General features: G+C 60.2%; 1 protein-coding gene across 1 annotated transcript in view; it reads right to left on the reverse strand.

Moving 5' to 3' along the window:
• Nucleotides 1-3,896: 3,896 nt before the first annotated feature.
• The window catches only part of LCMT1 (leucine carboxyl methyltransferase 1), a 56,864-nt gene continuing 43,635 nt past the window's right edge, over nucleotides 3,897-17,125 (reverse strand). Inside the window, exons 8-11 of the mRNA XM_066383380.1 lie at nucleotides 16,130-16,231; nucleotides 15,212-15,303; nucleotides 6,366-6,463; nucleotides 3,897-4,106 (exon numbers count right to left, since the gene is read on the reverse strand). Of these exons, the coding sequence (XP_066239477.1) occupies nucleotides 4,084-4,106; nucleotides 6,366-6,463; nucleotides 15,212-15,303; nucleotides 16,130-16,231 (315 nt within the window). The 3' untranslated portion in view covers nucleotides 3,897-4,083. The remainder of the gene's footprint in view (nucleotides 4,107-6,365; nucleotides 6,464-15,211; nucleotides 15,304-16,129; nucleotides 16,232-17,125) is intronic.

Below are 17,125 nucleotides of genomic sequence, written 5' to 3' on the forward strand. Positions count from 1 at the left end.
GAGGGGGACTTTACAGTCAAACCAGGGAGATGCGTCGGGCACGTAAATAAATAACTCCCGCCCGCCAGAGGCTGCGCGGGACAAAGCCAGCTGCAGGTGACCCGCCCTGGCGTGTCCGGCGGCCACTAGAAAGGCAGGACGGTCCCACGCTGGGGAAACTCCTGGGCAAGTGGGGCCGGAAAACGGAGACGAGAGGATTAAACGAGGCCAGACCACTGGACCCATTTACAGCCAGCTGGTGAATCACAAGACCTCCCTCTGTCTTCCCTAACCAAGGACACTTGACAGCAAAGAATGGATACTTCTCCTCTCTGACCCGAGAATAAATAGCGTAAATCACCCCAGTCGGGGGAGATAGGGGACGGAGACCCAGTGAATGAATGCCCTGTGTGCCGCCCAAAGCCAAGGACGGATGAAGTCAAGGGGGACGGATAACGGAAACCCGATCTGAGCCAGGCAGACCCAAGATAAAAGTAACACGGTGAAAACAACCAGGGGACGATCCCAAACCTCCCTGGTGCGCGCATCCCGATGAACCGACAAGCTGGAGGACGCAGCGGGCACGGGAACGAAATGTTCTGCCGAAACCCTCCCCCAAGACTCTCCCCCGCAGGAGAGGAGAAACACTCAGAACAAAGGACCCGGCACGGGCTCGCTCTAGAGCACACCTGTGCCCACGCTGGGGCATGGACGCTTGACTTCCTTCTGAACTCTAAGGGCCCCCAGGAGACTTGTGACCAGGAGGAGCAGTGGGCAGCGGCGGCTCGTCCCAGGCGTGCCCCCCACCCCCGACCCTGTCTCCAGGGCCTCCTCTCCTCTGACTTCCCAGGGAGCCGCGGGTGCCCCGCCCTGGCCCCCTTCCTTCCTGTGACCTTCCTGGGGAGCCCAAGCAGAGCCCCGCCTGGTCTCTGCCGCTGCCGCCTCTGCCCCGAGAACCTTCCTCCGTCTCCGTCCCCAGCTTTCACAACCGTCCTCTGAAAACCACCGACTTGTGTTGTGGGACCTCGCCTGCACAAGGTCAAGGACCCACACGGGACTGGCCGGCCCGAGGCTGACCCACTCCGTGCCCGGTGCCCATCCGTGCAAACACCAGGACGAGCTGACCTGGGCCAGCAGGGAGCGTACACCTCACAGGCTGGGGGACGGCTGTTACGAAAACCTTGAACATGCTCCGGTACCAGCCTGGAGTCTTCTCCTTGAAATTTAAATTTTTTTTTTATTTTGGAGTGAGGAAGGGAAAAGAGAGAAACCTCCATTTGTTGTTCCATTCATTCATGTTGTCATGGGTTGATCCTTGGATGGGCCCCTGACCAGGGATCGAACCCACAACCTGGGCACATCAAGACGACACTCTAACCCAGTAGCTGCCCGGGCAGAGCTCCTTGCACTTGTTAGGAAGTCTTGAAAGTAACCGAGAGGCAATCGCCTCCCTGGGGCAGCGTGGTCCGCAGCCCACACCCCCGGAGACGCCAGCCCAGATGCAGGTGGTGGGGAAAGATGGCCGTGTTTCTAGGAGGGGCAGCTGGGGCTTCCTCCCTGCCACTCTGCCTGCCCAGGTTGAGTCCGTCACTCGAGTGGGATGTCCGTCCGGTGGGCGAACCTCGTTTCCGGCCTGTGGCATGTGCTCTCTCTAGGGGCGTCCTTTCCCTCTGTCAGAACCGCGTGGGTTTTCTAGGGGCTGCTGGGACCACTGGCCACTAACATAGTGGCTTCAGACTAAGTTCTGGAGGTCAGGAACCTGAGACCAAGCTCCCGGACTCCGGTCAGCCAGGGTGCTGGTGCAGAGATCGAGCCTGTGCTGTTTGCCCCTGCGGTGACGAGTGACACCTGTCCTCAGCTTCTGCCCCAAAGCATGCATCACTCCATCTCCACCCTGAGATCACAGGCCCCTCTCTAAGGACCTCGTGGTGACCCTGGGCCCACCCACAGGCTCCTGGGTAAGCTGTCCTCCAGGTCCTCGATCGCCCTGCAGGGCCCCTTCCGCCACATGAGGGAACATGGTCACAGGCTTCGGGGAGCAGGAGGACATTTCAGGGTCCCCGTTCAGCCTCCTCAAGAGCTGAGAGGAAGGTCTTCCGCAGGCCGGTGTCATGGGGGACAGGGACAGGAGCAGAGGGGGCTCCGGCGTCCGGAGGCCCAGGGTCGAGGCACAAGGCGCAAAGTGCACTGTCGGCTGCTGCAAACAGGACCAGGTGGAGCAACCCCCAAGCGACGGGAGGGCAGGAGCTGTCAGTCTCACAGCCGCCAGCCACGGCAGGCAGGAGGCAGGACTGGGTTCAGCTCATGTGGGGGGACCCCATCACCCACCCAGAGCTGAAGGACCAGCACGCAGGCAGGAGGCAGGACTGGGTTCAGCTCACGCGGGAGGAACCCATCACCCACCCACAGAGCGAAGGACCAGCACGCAGGCAGGAGGCAGGACTGGGTTCAGCTCACGTGGGGGGACCCCATCACCCACCCACAGAGCGAAGGACCAGCACGCAGGCAGGAGGCAGGACTGGGTTCAGCTCACGCGGGAGGAACCCATCACCCACCCACAGAGCGAAGGACCAGCACGCAGGCAGGAGGCAGGACTGGGTTCAGCTCACGTGGGGGGACCCCATCACCCACCCAGAGCTGAAGGACCAGCACGCAGGCAGGACTGTGGGTTCAGCTCACGTGGGGGGACCCCATCACCCACCCAGAGCTGAAGGACCAGCACGCAGGCAGGAGGCAGGACTGGGTTCAGCTCACGCGGGAGGAACCCATCACCCACCCACAGAGTGAAGGACCAGCACGCAGGCAGGAGGCAGGACTGTGGGTTCAGCTCACGCGGGGGGACCCCATCACCCACCCACAGAGCGAAGGACCAGCACGCAGGCAGGAGGCAGGACTGTGGGTTCAGCTCACGCGGGGGGACCCCATCACCCACCCAGAGCTGAAGGACCAGAACACAGGCAGGACTGTGGGTTCAGCTCACGCGGGAGGAACCCATCACCCACCCAGAGCTGAAGGACCAGAACGCAGGCAGGAGGCAGGACTGTGGGTTCAGCTCACGCGGGGGGACCCCATCACCCACCCGCAGAGCGAAAGACCAGCACGCAGGCAGGACTGTGGGTTCAGCTCACGCGGGAGGAACCCATCACCCACCCACAGAGCGAAGGACCAGCACGCAGGCAGGACTGTGGGTTCAGCTCACGCGGGGGGACCCCATCACCCACCCACAGAGCGAAGGACCAGCACGCAGGCAGGAGGCAGGACTGTGGGTTCAGCTCACGCGGGGGGACCCCATCACCCACCCAGAGCTGAAGGACCAGAACACAGGCAGGAGGCAGGACTGTGGGTTCAGCTCACGCGGGAGGAACCCATCACCCACCCAGAGCTGAAGGACCAGAACGCAGGCAGGAGGCAGGACTGTGGGTTCAGCTCACGCGGGGGGACCCCATCACCCACCCACAGAGCGAAGGACCAGCACGCAGGCAGGACTGGGTTCAGCTCACGTGGGGGGACCCCATCACCCACCCAGAGCTGAAGGACCAGCACGCAGGCAGGAGGCAGGACTGTGGGTTCAGCTCACGCGGGGGGACCCCATCACCCACCCAGAGCTGAAGGACCAGCACGCAGGCAGGAGGCAGGACTGTGGGTTCAGCTCACGCGGGGGGACCCCATCACCCACCCACAGAGCGAAGGACCAGCACGCAGGCAGGACTGTGGGTTCAGCTCACGCGGGGGGACCCCATCACCCACCCAGAGCTGAAGGACCAGCACGCAGGCAGGACTGTGGGTTCAGCTCACGTGGGGGGACCCCATCACCCACCCGCAGAGCGAAGGACCAGCACGCAGGCAGGACTGTGGGTTCAGCTCACGCGGGGGGACCCCATCACCCACCCACAGAGCGAAGGACCAGCACACAGGCAGTTGGCAACTGACATTTATTTAAACGGTGAGTCAACAGAAACAAGAAGTGGTGGGCAGCCCTAGGACTGGCCTCTCGAGCGAGGGATGGACAGGGAGACGCCGCCTGGCCGTCACTCTGCGGACAGCACATCGGCTCGGGGGAGGGCGGTGGCTGCAGCTTCCGGTTCGGCAGGAGCCGCAGACAGATCAGTAACTGATCTCCTTCAAACCTGAGGGCAGGAAACACGAAGCTGCTGAGAGACTCCGAGGGCAGAGAAAGGGGACAGACTGGGGTGGGGGCGGATGACCCACCGGACCCCAGCCCCCTTGCCCAGCTCTGGGACACAAGCCACCTCGCGCGCGGGCCACTGTGGCTCTGGTCTCCTGCTTTCTAAGACGAGATTTCACAAGGAAACAGGCTCCTGGGTGGTTTAAAGGGGTCAGGAAAGCACTGGAACGGCTTTGACTCTGTGGTCAACTCCAAGCCTGTCCCGTAAGAGCCGAGCTCCGAAAAAAAAAGCCTGACCTGTGGTGGCGCAGTGGATAAAGCGTTGACCTGGAAATGCTGAGGTCGCCGGTTCGAAACCCTGGGCTTGCCTGATCAAGGCACATATGGGAGTTGATGCTTCCAGCTCCTCCCCCTTTCTCTCTCTCTGTCTCCTCTCTCTCTCTGTCTCTCCCTCTCCTCTCTAAAATGAATAAATAAATAAAAATAAAAATAAAAAAAAAAGAGCCGAGCTCCGAGCAAACGCAGAAACGGCTCTTCACGGAGCACCTGCGTGTACCGACCGCCACGGCGGCAGCCAGGCCATCACATCTGTGTCCAGGACACTGTTATCTCCGGAAAACCTAGAGTCAGCGCAAAAGCAGTACACACCGCCTGCATTCCCCAGGTCCGGAGACTTCAGTCAGCTAGGACACGGCCTGGTGATGGAATTTCATGAAGCTATTCGAGGTGTTTTTTTGTTTGGGTTTTTGGAAGCATCATTGCAACTTATTTGACATAAGTTCACAAATGTTCGACATCACGGAGTTTGTAACAGCAAGAGAACACACTTGTGTTATAATAATAAGTAGAAAGGTTGAGAACCAGTGACACACCTATCAATTCAACTCTGCTGGAAACACGAGACAGTTGTAACAGCAAGAGAACACACTTGTGTTATAATAGTAAGTAGAAAGGTTGAGAATCAGTGACACACCTATCAATTCAACTCTGCTGGAAACACGAGACAGAGAACCCGCAGGAGGAAGTGACCGGGTTCCTCGCGTGACCTTCTCTGCCGTACTCACACTTTCCACAGTCTCTTCTAAAAACTACATTGTGTTTAAGATTCGGAGGGCAGTAACAGTATTTTAAAAAACCACTAAGTGACTTTAAATCAAAAGCAGACGGAGGAGGAGGCTGTGGGCTGCGCTGCACAGCTGAGTCGCTCTGTGAACGAGTGGAGAGTGACTAAGGGCCTCGCTCAGCCTGGAGTTTTCACACGGGGACAGTCCCCGCCCCGCTGTGCAGTCTCCTGTCTGAGGCCGCACGTCCCTGGGCAACCTGCAGGAGGCCTGGGGACGGCACCTCCGGTCCAGGTCAGCACGGGGATCTCCACAGGCTGGCGAGGCACCCGCGGGTGACCCTGAGGGGGCAGGGGCAGCACGGGGCAGCTGAGGAGGGACTGGACTGAGGCCACGGGAACAGGGAGCGCCGACGGGGCCCTCTCTCCCCAGGGCCCTGCTCTGCAGGCTGGGCAACGTGCCCCCACAGCTGCATGGGGGTGCTGGACACCGTGCTCTGTGTGCACCGCCCAGTGGACCTGGCAACGAGCTGGTTAGAGACAGACGGGGTGACTCTGATTAAGATCATCATTATTTTAAACTGTGCAGGTCTTTCGCCTTCCCACTGAGGAAGGAGGCTGCACAGCAGAGCGGGAAAGGGCGGTTGGCGGGAGTTGGCACAGGACGGCACCCGGGCAGTCCTGCTTCTGCACTGGAGAACACAGGAAGTGAGGCTGACCCTGGGCATGCTCCCGGGCACAGCGCACGTCCCCTAGTTCTCCTGGGGCAGAGAGCCCCGCTAGGCCTATGTCCTCTGCAGGTATGGGTGCCCTGCTGGGGCGGGAGCAGCAGGTGGGTACCCAGCTCAGTGCCCCCTCTGGTGGCCCGGCACAGCGGGGTGGCACCTAGCTCGCTCCCCCACCCCCATGGCCCGGCACAGCGGGGCGGGGCGGTGCCTAGCTCGCTCCCCCCTCACCCCCATGGCCCGGCACAGCGGGGCGGGGCGGTGCCTAGCTCGCTCCCCCACCCCCATGGCCCGGCACAGCGGGGCGGGGCGGGGCGGTACCTAGCTCGCTCCCTCCTCACCCCATGGCCCGGCACAGCGGAGTGAGTCAGTACTTAGCTCGCTCCCCCCCCATGGCCCGGCACAGCGGGGCGGGGTGGTACCTAGCTCACTCCCCCTCACCCCCATGGCCCGGCACAGCGGGGCGGGTGGGTACCTAGCGCGGCGCCCCCTCGGGTGGCCCAGCACAGGCAGTAGTGCTGCATCAGCTGCTCCAGGAGCTCCAGCTCGTCCAGGAACTCCAGGGACTCGATCCTGGGGGCAAGCAGAGAGAGCACACACGGTCAGCGACGGAGACAGCCACATGCACACGGTCAGTGACGGAGACGGCCACACACACACGGTCAGCGACAGAGACGGCCACACACACACGGTTCAGCAGTGGAGACGAGGCCGTCGTGGGCGTGGGGAGCTGTCCCTGACCCACACTGCGCGAGGACTCGGCAGGATGGTGGGTGTGGCATGCTTCCACTCTAACTTATTTTTATTGAAAAGAAGAAACAAGCACAAGCAAAATCAAAAACAAAGAAGAGCCCAGGGACACAGCTGCAGTTCGCGTCACCAGCGGTGGGTACCAAGCCGTCTGCAGAGCGCTGCGCTTTGGGAACAGGCCGGGGCTGGGGGGGACACTGGAGGGGAGAAGGGCTCTGGCTCCCGGGAGAAACGGGTCCACAAGGATGACACGTGCAGCACACAACAGTCACGAGCGTGAACGCTGAACCACTGTGCTGCGCAGACGTGGGAGACTAATCCACCGGGAAAGGAAAGCGAGGTTTTCTGTCTCACTGATGAGACAAGAAATGTCAATTTACCCGACACCTCTGCAGCTGCCAGCCGGACGGCCAAAGGCTGACGCCTGCAGAGGGGACCCGGGGAAAAGGAGCTGCCTGCGTTGCCAGAGTGACCGGGTGGACAGCCGCTCCGAGGGCAGGTCCCCTCCGCTGTGTGCACCCCGCGCGTCCCCTCACGCGGCAGCTCCACTGGGACGGCCGTCCCGGGTCAGTGCCAGGACCTACGCTCAGCCTCAGGCACGGAGCCGTCACAGCTGCGGGCGGGGACAGCAGCCACAGACGGGAAGACTCAGCTGACCCATCAGGGCGGCCACAGGGCACTGCGGCCCCTGGAAAGGGCAGGTGGGTCCGTGCGGACCGCCACCAACCGCCGCTGAGACACGGCCCGGCGCTCACGAAGCAGGCTGTCTGCTGAGCAGTGGGCACGGCTTAGTGCTGCCCACGTGAAGGGCAAGCGCGGGCACGGACGCCGTCTGCGCACAGGACGCTGAAGAGTGGGCCACTCGGGACAACACAGAGAACGGAGAGAAGGCGGTGCGTGAGCGGTGGGGTGTGCGGGGAGGGTTTCTGTCTGCACTCTATACTAACCTCATTTTTAAGCACGTACCTACATGATTAAGGATTTTTTTCAGATGTAAACTTTCAAACGTGTGCATGCACAGAACAATGAACAAATACATGTGGGAGACGGCTGTCGGGCTGGCTCGCTGGCTTCCCGGCTGCAAGCACTCTGCACGGTTCCTGCGTGGCATGAGGCAGAAAGCCACGTATGTGCAGCCGTGTAAGGCTGCGGGGGCTGCCCCGGGGCGGATCGCCTGCCCGCCACTGCGAGGGGCCACTTCGCTGTTCCTTCACCCGCTGCCGTGAGAAGCGGCTTCCCTGCCCGTGTGCTCGTCCGCCGTCGGGAGACTCTAATAAACGGGAACAGCCCAGTGCTTTCTGGCCCCCCCCAGTCCCTCTGCCGTCTGCCCGAATCCAGTGTGGACCGGCCTGGCCTCTGCCGCCAGCATTACAGTGTGAAACAATAGCTTTTTAAAATATTTTCTGTCATATGCACCCACACTGGAGGAAAATTTCAGGCTCTAAAAAATTATAAAAAAAATAAAAACTGATCCACATTCCTATATTCACAACAGCCAATATTAACACTCTGTGCAGGCTGAGGGGGTTCACACAGCTGTGTCCGTGCACTTGGTCCTGTCACGCTGTGCAGGCTGAGGGGGTGCACACAGGTGCACACAGCTGTGTCTGTGCACTTGGTCCTGTCACGCTGTGCAGGCTGAGGGGGTGCACACAGGTGCACACAGCTGTGTCCGTGCACTTGGTCCTGTCAGGCTGTGCAGGCTGAGGGGGTGCACGCAGGTGCACACAGCTGTGTCTGTGCACTTGGTCCTGTCACGCTGTGCAGGCTGAGGGGGTGCACACAGCTGTGTCCGTGCACTTGGTCCTGTCACGCTGTGCAGGCTGAGGGGGTGCACACAGCTGTGTCCGTGCACTTGGTCCTGTCAGGCTGTGCAGGCTGAGGGGGTGCACGCAGGTGCACACAGCTCTGTCTGTGCACTTGGTCCTGTCACGCTGTGCAGGCTGAGGGGGTGCACACAGATGCACACAGCTGTGTCCGTGCACTTGGTCCTGTCACGCTGTGCAGGCTGAGGGGGTGCACACAGCTGTGTCCGTGCACTTGGTCCTGTCACGCTGTGCAGGCTGAGGGGGTGCACACAGGTGCACACAGCTGTGTCCGTGCACTTGGTCCTGTCACGCTGTGCAGGCTGAGGGGGTGCACGCAGGTGCACACAGCTGTGTCTGTGCACTTGGTCCTGTCACGCTGTGCAGGCTGAGGGGGTGCACGCAGGTGCACACAGCTGTGTCCGTGCACTTGGTCCTGTCACGCTGTGCAGGCTGAGGGGGTGCACACAGCTGTGTCCGTGCACTTGGTCCTGTCACGCTGTGCAGGCTGAGGGGGTGCACGCAGGTGCACACAGCTGTGTCCGTGCACTTGGTCCTGTCACGCTGTGCAGGCTGAGGGGTGCACGCAGGTGCACACAGCTGTGTCTGTGCGCTTGGTCCTGTCACGCTGTGCAGGCCCAGGGGTCACATCTGACGTGTGAACGTCTATCCATGAAGAACTCTGGATGCTTCCTGGCTAACGTTCCTACCTAACCAGCAGACACTCAGGGCACGCTTCCTGACCCACGTTCTAGAAGCCAGCACTTGAACAAGGTCATTACCAAGTTCAGCGGCCAGCAGGCACCAGCACCAGCACGTGGACGCACACTCCACAGGCGGGCACAGCCCCGCCCTGTGCCAACCAGGCCCTGCCCTCGTGCTCAGAGAAAGTACGAGGCGGGCAGCACTGCTGAGTCAACGGGCTGCCCCACCTGTCTCCATGCACAGCATCCGGCAAAGCCCTGGGCAATGCGGACACAAACCACGTGGCCCTCAGAGCCAGGAGGACCGCTCAGCCTGGGGTGCACAGCAGAGCTGTCCCACCTTACAGAAGTCTGTGACATGCGGGCCAGCTGCTGCCCGCCCGGCACCGGCACCGCCCCCTCCCTGGGTGCCCGGAGGACTGTGAGGGCCAGCCCGCCACCCATGCCGGGCCAGGGCCATTGACCGCAGCCGTCCTGGCATGGGGCAAAGGGACAGCGGCCAGGGGGGCGGCAAGCTCTGGAGGAACCCGGGAAGCAGTGAGCTGAGCGCGTGCAGACAGCACTGGCAGATCCTCAGGGCTTTGACACGCACACCTGTGCACACAGCACTGGCACAGACCCTCAGGGCTTTGACACGCACACCTGTGCAGACAGCACTGGCACAGATCCTCAGGGCTTTGACACGCACACCTGTGCACACAGCACTGGCACAGACCCTCAGGGCTTTGACACGCACACCTGTGCAGACAGCACTGGCACAGATCCTCAGGGCTTTGACACGCACACCTGTGCACACAGCACTGCAGACCCTCAGGGCTTTGACACGCACACCTGTGCACACAGCACTGGCACAGACCCTCAGGGCTTTGACACGCACACCTGTGCAGACAGCACTGCAGACCCTCAGGGCTTTGACACGCACACCTGTGCAGACAGCACTGGCATAGACCCTCAGGGCTGTGACACGCACACCTGTGCAGACAGCACTGGCACAGACCCTCAGGGCTTTGACACGCACACCTGTGCAGACAGCACTGGCACAGACCCTCAGGGCTTTGACACGCACACCTGTGCACACAGCACTGGCACAGACCCTCAGGGCTTTGACACGCACACCTGTGCACACAGCACTGGCACAGACCCTCAGGGCTTTGACACGCACACCTGTGCAGACAGCACTGGCACAGACCCTCAGGGCTTTGACACGCACACCTGTGCACACAGCACTGCAGACCCTCAGGGCTTTGACACGCACACCTGTGCACACAGCACTGGCACAGACCCTCAGGGCTTTGACACGCACACCTGTGCAGACAGCACTGGCACAGACCCGCAGGGCTTTGACACGCACACCTGTGCACACAGCACTGCAGACCCTCAGGGCTTTGACACGCACACCTGTGCAGACAGAACTGCAGACCCTCAGGGCTTTGACACGCACACCTGTGCACACAGCACTGCAGACCCTCAGGGCTTTGACACGCACACCTGTGCAGACAGAACTGCAGACCCTCAGGGCTTTGACACGCACACCTGTGCACACAGCACTGCAGACCCTCAGGGCTTTGACACGCACACCTGTGCAGACAGAACTGCAGACCCTCAGGGCTTTGACACGCACACCTGTGCACACAGCACTGCAGACCCTCAGGGCTTTGACACGCACACCTGTGCAGACAGCACTGGCACAGACCCTCAGGGCTGTGACACGCACACCTGTGCAGACAGCACTGGCACAGACCCTCAGGGCTGTGACACGCACACCTGTGCAGACAGCACTGGCACAGACCCTCAGGGCTTTGACACGCACACCTGTGCAGACAGCACTGCAGACCCTCAGGGCTTTGACACGCACACCTGTGCAGACAGCACTGCAGACCCTCAGGGCTTTGACACGCACACCTGTGCAGACAGCACTGCAGACCCTCAGGGCTTTGACACGCACACCTGTGCAGACAGAACTGCAGACCCTCAGGGCTTTGACACGCACACCTGTGCAGACAGCACTGGCACAGACCCTCAGGGCTTTGACACGCACACCTGTGCAGACAGCACTGGCACAGACCCTCAGGGCTTTGACACGCACACCTGTGCACACAGCACTGCAGACCCTCAGGGCTTTGACACGCACACCTGTGCAGACAGCACTGGCACAGACCCTCAGGGCTTTGACACGCACACCTGTGCAGACAGCACTGCAGACCCTCAGGGCTTTGACACGCACACCTGTGCAGACAGAACTGCAGACCCTCAGGGCTTTGACACGCACACCTGTGCAGACAGCACTGGCAGACCCTCAGGGCTGTGACACGCACACCTGTGCACACAGCACTGCAGACCCTCAGGGCTTTGACACGCACACCTGTGCACACAGCACTGGCACAGACCCTCAGGGCTTTGACACGCACACCTGTGCACACAGCACTGGCACAGACCCTCAGGGCTTTGACACGCACACCTGTGCACACAGCACTGCAGACCCTCAGGGCTTTGACACGCACACCTGTGCACACAGCACTGGCACAGACCCTCAGGGCTTTGACACGCACACCTGTGCAGACAGCACTGCAGACCCTCAGGGCTTTGACACGCACACCTGTGCAGACAGCACTGGCACAGACCCTCAGGGCTTTGACACGCACACCTGTGCAGACAGCACTGGCACAGACCCTCAGGGCTGTGACACGCACACCTGTGCAGACAGCACTGGCACAGACCCTCAGGGCTTTGACACGCACACCTGTGCACACAGCACTGCAGACCCTCAGGGCTTTGACACGCACACCTGTGCACACAGCACTGGCACAGACCCTCAGGGCTTTGACACGCACACCTGTGCACACAGCACTGGCACAGACCCTCAGGGCTTTGACACGCACACCTGTGCAGACAGCACTGGCACAGACCCTCAGGGCTTTGACACGCACACCTGTGCACACAGCACTGCAGACCCTCAGGGCTTTGACACGCACACCTGTGCACACAGCACTGGCACAGACCCTCAGGGCTTTGACACGCACACCTGTGCAGACAGCACTGGCACAGACCCTCAGGGCTGTGACACGCACACCTGTGCAGACAGCACTGGCACAGACCCTCAGGGCTTTGACACGCACACCTGTGCAGACAGCACTGCAGACCCTCAGGGCTTTGACACGCACACCTGTGCACACAGCACTGGCAGAACCTCAGGGCTTTGACACGCACACCTGTGCACACAGCTCTGGCAGAACCTCAGGGCTTTGACACGCACACCTGTGCAGACAGCACTGCAGACCCTCAGGGCTTTGACACGCACACCTGTGCAGACAGCACTGCAGACCCTCAGGGCTTTGACACGCACACCTGTGCAGACAGCACTGCAGACCCTCAGGGCTTTGACACGCACACCTGTGCAGACAGCACTGCAGACCCTCAGGGCTTTGACACGCACACCTGTGCAGACAGCACTGCAGACCCTCAGGGCTTTGACACGCACACCTGTGCACACAGCACTGGCACAGACCCTCAGGGCTTTGACACGCACACCTGTGCAGACAGCACTGGCACAGACCCTCAGGGCTTTGACACGCACACCTGTGCAGACAGCACTGGCACAGACCCTCAGGGCTTTGACACGCACACCTGTGCAGACAGCACTGCAGACCCTCAGGGCTTTGACACGCACACCTGTGCAGACAGCACTGCAGACCCTCAGGGCTTTGACACGCACACCTGTGCAGACAGCACTGCAGACCCTCAGGGCTTTGACACGCACACCTGTGCAGACAGCACTGGCACAGACCCTCAGGGCTGTGACACGCACACCTGTGCAGACAGCACTGGCACAGACCCTCAGGGCTTTGACACGCACACCTGTGCACACAGCACTGCAGACCCTCAGGGCTTTGACACGCACACCTGTGCAGACAGCACTGGCACAGACCCTCAGGGCTTTGACACGCACACCTGTGCAGACAGCACTGGCACAGACCCTCAGGGCTTTGACACGCACACCTGTGCAGACAGCACTGGCACAGACCCTCAGGGCTTTGACACGCACACCTGTGCAGACAGCACTGGCACAGACCCTCAGGGCTTTGACACGCACACCTGTGCAGACAGCACTGCAGACCCTCAGGGCTTTGACACGCACACCTGTGCAGACAGCACTGCAGACCCTCAGGGCTTTGACACGCACACCTGTGCAGACAGCACTGCAGACCCTCAGGGCTTTGACACGCACACCTGTGCAGACAGCACTGGCACAGACCCTCAGGGCTTTGACACGCACACCTGTGCAGACAGCACTGCAGACCCTCAGGGCTTTGACACGCACACCTGTGCAGACAGCACTGGCACAGACCCTCAGGGCTTTGACACGCACACCTGTGCAGACAGCACTGGCAGACCCTCAGGGCTTTGACACGCACACCTGTGCAGACAGCACTGGCACAGACCCTCAGGGCTTTGACACGCACACCTGTGCAGACAGCACTGCAGACCCTCAGGGCTTTGACACGCACACCTTGCAGACAGCACTGCAGACCCTCAGGGCTTTGACACGCACACCTGTGCAGACAGCACTGCAGACCCTCAGGGCTTTGACACGCACACCTGTGCAGACAGCACTGCAGACCCTCAGGGCTTTGACACGCACACCTGTGCAGACAGCACTGCAGACCCTCAGGGCTTTGACACGCACACCTGTGCAGACAGCACTGCAGACCCTCAGGGCTTTGACACGCACACCTGTGCAGACAGCACTGCAGACCCTCAGGGCTTTGACACGCACACCTGTGCAGACAGCACTGCAGACCCTCAGGGCTTTGACACGCACACCTGTGCAGACAGCACTGCAGACCCTCAGGGCTTTGACACGCACACCTGTGCACACAGCACTGCAGACCCTCAGGGCTTTGACACGCACACCTGTGCAGATAGCACTGGCACAGACCCTCAGGGCTTTGACACGCACACCTGTGCAGACAGCACTGGCACAGACCCTCAGGGCTTTGACACGCACACCTGTGCAGACAGCACTGCAGACCCTCAGGGCTTTGACACGCACACCTTGCAGACAGCACTGCAGACCCTCAGGGCTTTGACACGCACACCTGTGCAGACAGCACTGGCAGAACCTCAGGGCTTTGACACGCACACCTGTGCACACAGCACTGGCAGAACCTCAGGGCTTTGACACGCAGACCTGAACAAAGAGACGCTTCTAACAGTTAAGAGGAAAGTCTGTGGAGAAGCAAGACCAGAAATTCTTCTCGTCTTGCACGAGACCAACACTGATGCGGGCAGGTCCCGAAGGCAGAGGACACAGCACAGAGCAGGAAGGACAGTCACAGCCCAGAAGGAACCGGCACCGACACTGTCCAGAGATGGACGTGCAATGTGCCCTGCAGGGTCGTTACCATAGAGAAACGAACAAGATGAAACACAGAGGACGCACAGGTCAGCCACACAGCCGCCCCGGACAAGAATCACGCAGTTAGACACGGTGACCCGTGGAGTTTTGACAAGTAAACAGAAATACAATCTACTGCAGGGCTTCTTAAGAAAAGACGACTTACAAACTAATACACGTAACATGAAGCTACTGATTCAAAACAACACAGTGCTATAGATCAGTAAGTACTTGTCTTATTGACAAGTGCACAGAGGAAGAATGCACCCGCTTGGGAACAGCAGCACGACACGACACTTCCTGTACTTTCTGTTGCTTTACAAGCCTGTGCTTCTGTCCTAAGGAGAGGACGGTCCACTGACACATGCACAGCAGAGGCTGCCCCAGACCCCTCTGAACAATGTCCTGCCCTCCCTCCCCCCAGACACGCAGCAGCACAGCGCCTGCCGCAGAGCGCGCTCCGGGGACTGTGCAGGGGCGCCTGCTTGTGCTGCCGGAGACCGTGCTCTGGCACCGACCCCGTCTCCGCTCCCAGCTCAGTGCCCGTCGAGGTGCCAGACTGTGTGACCTGGGGGAGCGGGTGACCGCGTTCGTTTCAAGACGCGTCTGGTCAGGGTTCTGTGCATCTCCCGTGAGAGGACCCCGAGTGACGCCTCGGGCTCCGTACCTGCTGACTTCAGTCCGGGGTAATCTGTTGTACAATTCCATCATGTTCACGGCTGACGCTGCTTCCCACCCATTCGACAGGAGCCGATCTCGCTGAGACGGGCGGGGGAGGGAAACGGAGAAGGCACTGTCATGAGCACACACGAGAACTTCTGTGACTCTTTCAGAAGCCCACCCGGCCCCCCAATCTTCTTCCCTTTCCCCCCGACATTTAATACTGAACACACACCATTACCTGCTTGAGTGGGGGCAAGAGTGGGAGGTGTCTCTTTGGCCGAAAAAATGACATTTTTTAAAAGGGTTAGGACTACTATATAGCTTCCAGGAGACAGAGGGTGTAAAAAAGTCCAGACTGTGTCTGGATTCGGGTTCAAACGCGCCACGACGAGCACGTTCAGACATAACCGCGGAAACTGAACGTGCCGGGTGTTAGATGCTACAAAGGAGGTACTGCCCATTTCTAAGGTGTAATCGTGGCATTACCATCGCTGACCTGGGGGAGAAAGGCCTGTTGGGAGGAAATTTCTACTGAACTGTTTATGGGGGAAATGATATACTATCTTGGATTTGCCTTAAAATATTGCAACAACAATGTAGAGGGAGTATTTACCCACTATTAATTACCGAAGGAGGCTGGTGGGACGGGGGAGTTAGTTTTAACGTTCCTTGTCCTTTTCTGTTGTTTGAAAATGGGTAATAACAAGTTAAGATACCAGGGCCTAGGGGAACAGGTGTTTCTGATACCAGGCCAGGCCAGCAGGGCTCGGGGTTCCCAGCGTGATGAGCTGTGGCCCCCGTGGGGCCCTGGCTGCCTGCAGACAGACCTCCGGAGGGCTGCTCACACTCTCATCTCTGAGGCGTGGGCACCCTTTCTGGGTTGGCTACGGGTACAGAGGCCGCCCCATCTCCGCCTGCTGACCTGTGACTCTAAGGACTTGCAGGTCTCCACCCCCGCCAGGTCACACTGTCGTCTCCGCAGGTTTTCAATCATGATCTGCCCAAAGCGATCGTCCATGTTCACCTGGGGAGGGGAGGAACAGCCAGGCACTGCCGTGAGCGGTCACGCTCAGATAAGCGAAGTGAAATGACCCCTCCTTCCACGCAGCGAGGACTGAGGGTTGCTCACACCCAGTGTGGGCGCCGGGGCCTGTGGGCAGTGCTGGCGGGAGAAGGGACAGGTGGCCCTGGAGGCCACGGTGCACCCTCGGCAAGCCCGGCCGGGGCCCGGCCAGCAGCCCACTGCGAGCGCGCTCTCCTGCCTGCAGGTCCAGAGATGCAGGATGTCGCTGCAGCGCAACGCCTGACGGGAGCACCTGGAGAGAAGTTCACTGTGCACCATCTGGGGGCGAACCAGTTCTGCACACGTCATATAACGAGATGCCACACGGCGGGGAAACGAGAAAGACGTAAAGATACAAACACAGGCAGCAATACGGAATGAGCTCTAAGATCCGAGAACTCTTGAAAAATGAGGTGCAGGGGAATGTGTCCTGTATTCTCCCATCTGCCTGTAAGAAGAAACCACTCGCCTGCCCTGTGGTGACGCAGTGGACAGAGCACGGCCTGTAAGGCGGAGGTCACAGGTCCGAAGCCCCGGCTGGCCCGGTCAAGGCACACGTGGGAAGCAACTATGAGGTGATGCTTCCCGCTCCTTGCCCACTTTCCCTCTCTCTCTCTAAACCAGTAAATAAAATTTATAAAAAAAGTCTCTGCATTTGCATATGCAGGAGACTGGGCGCTGGCCACACGGCTCCCCCGGGGCGAGGGCGGAGGCCTGGCGTGGGGGGACTTCCGCGGCCTCGCTGCCCTTCTGTACTTCTTGATGTATTTTTATTCTGCGTGTAGTATGGCTTTTGAATGAAAAAAAACCTGTGTAAAAAACTGTAATTAGATTCTATATGTGTACAAATGCCAC

This window comes from Saccopteryx leptura, chromosome 4 (genome assembly GCF_036850995.1).
Source record: "Saccopteryx leptura isolate mSacLep1 chromosome 4, mSacLep1_pri_phased_curated, whole genome shotgun sequence".
In the NCBI taxonomy this organism is placed as follows: Eukaryota; Metazoa; Chordata; class Mammalia; order Chiroptera; family Emballonuridae; genus Saccopteryx; species Saccopteryx leptura.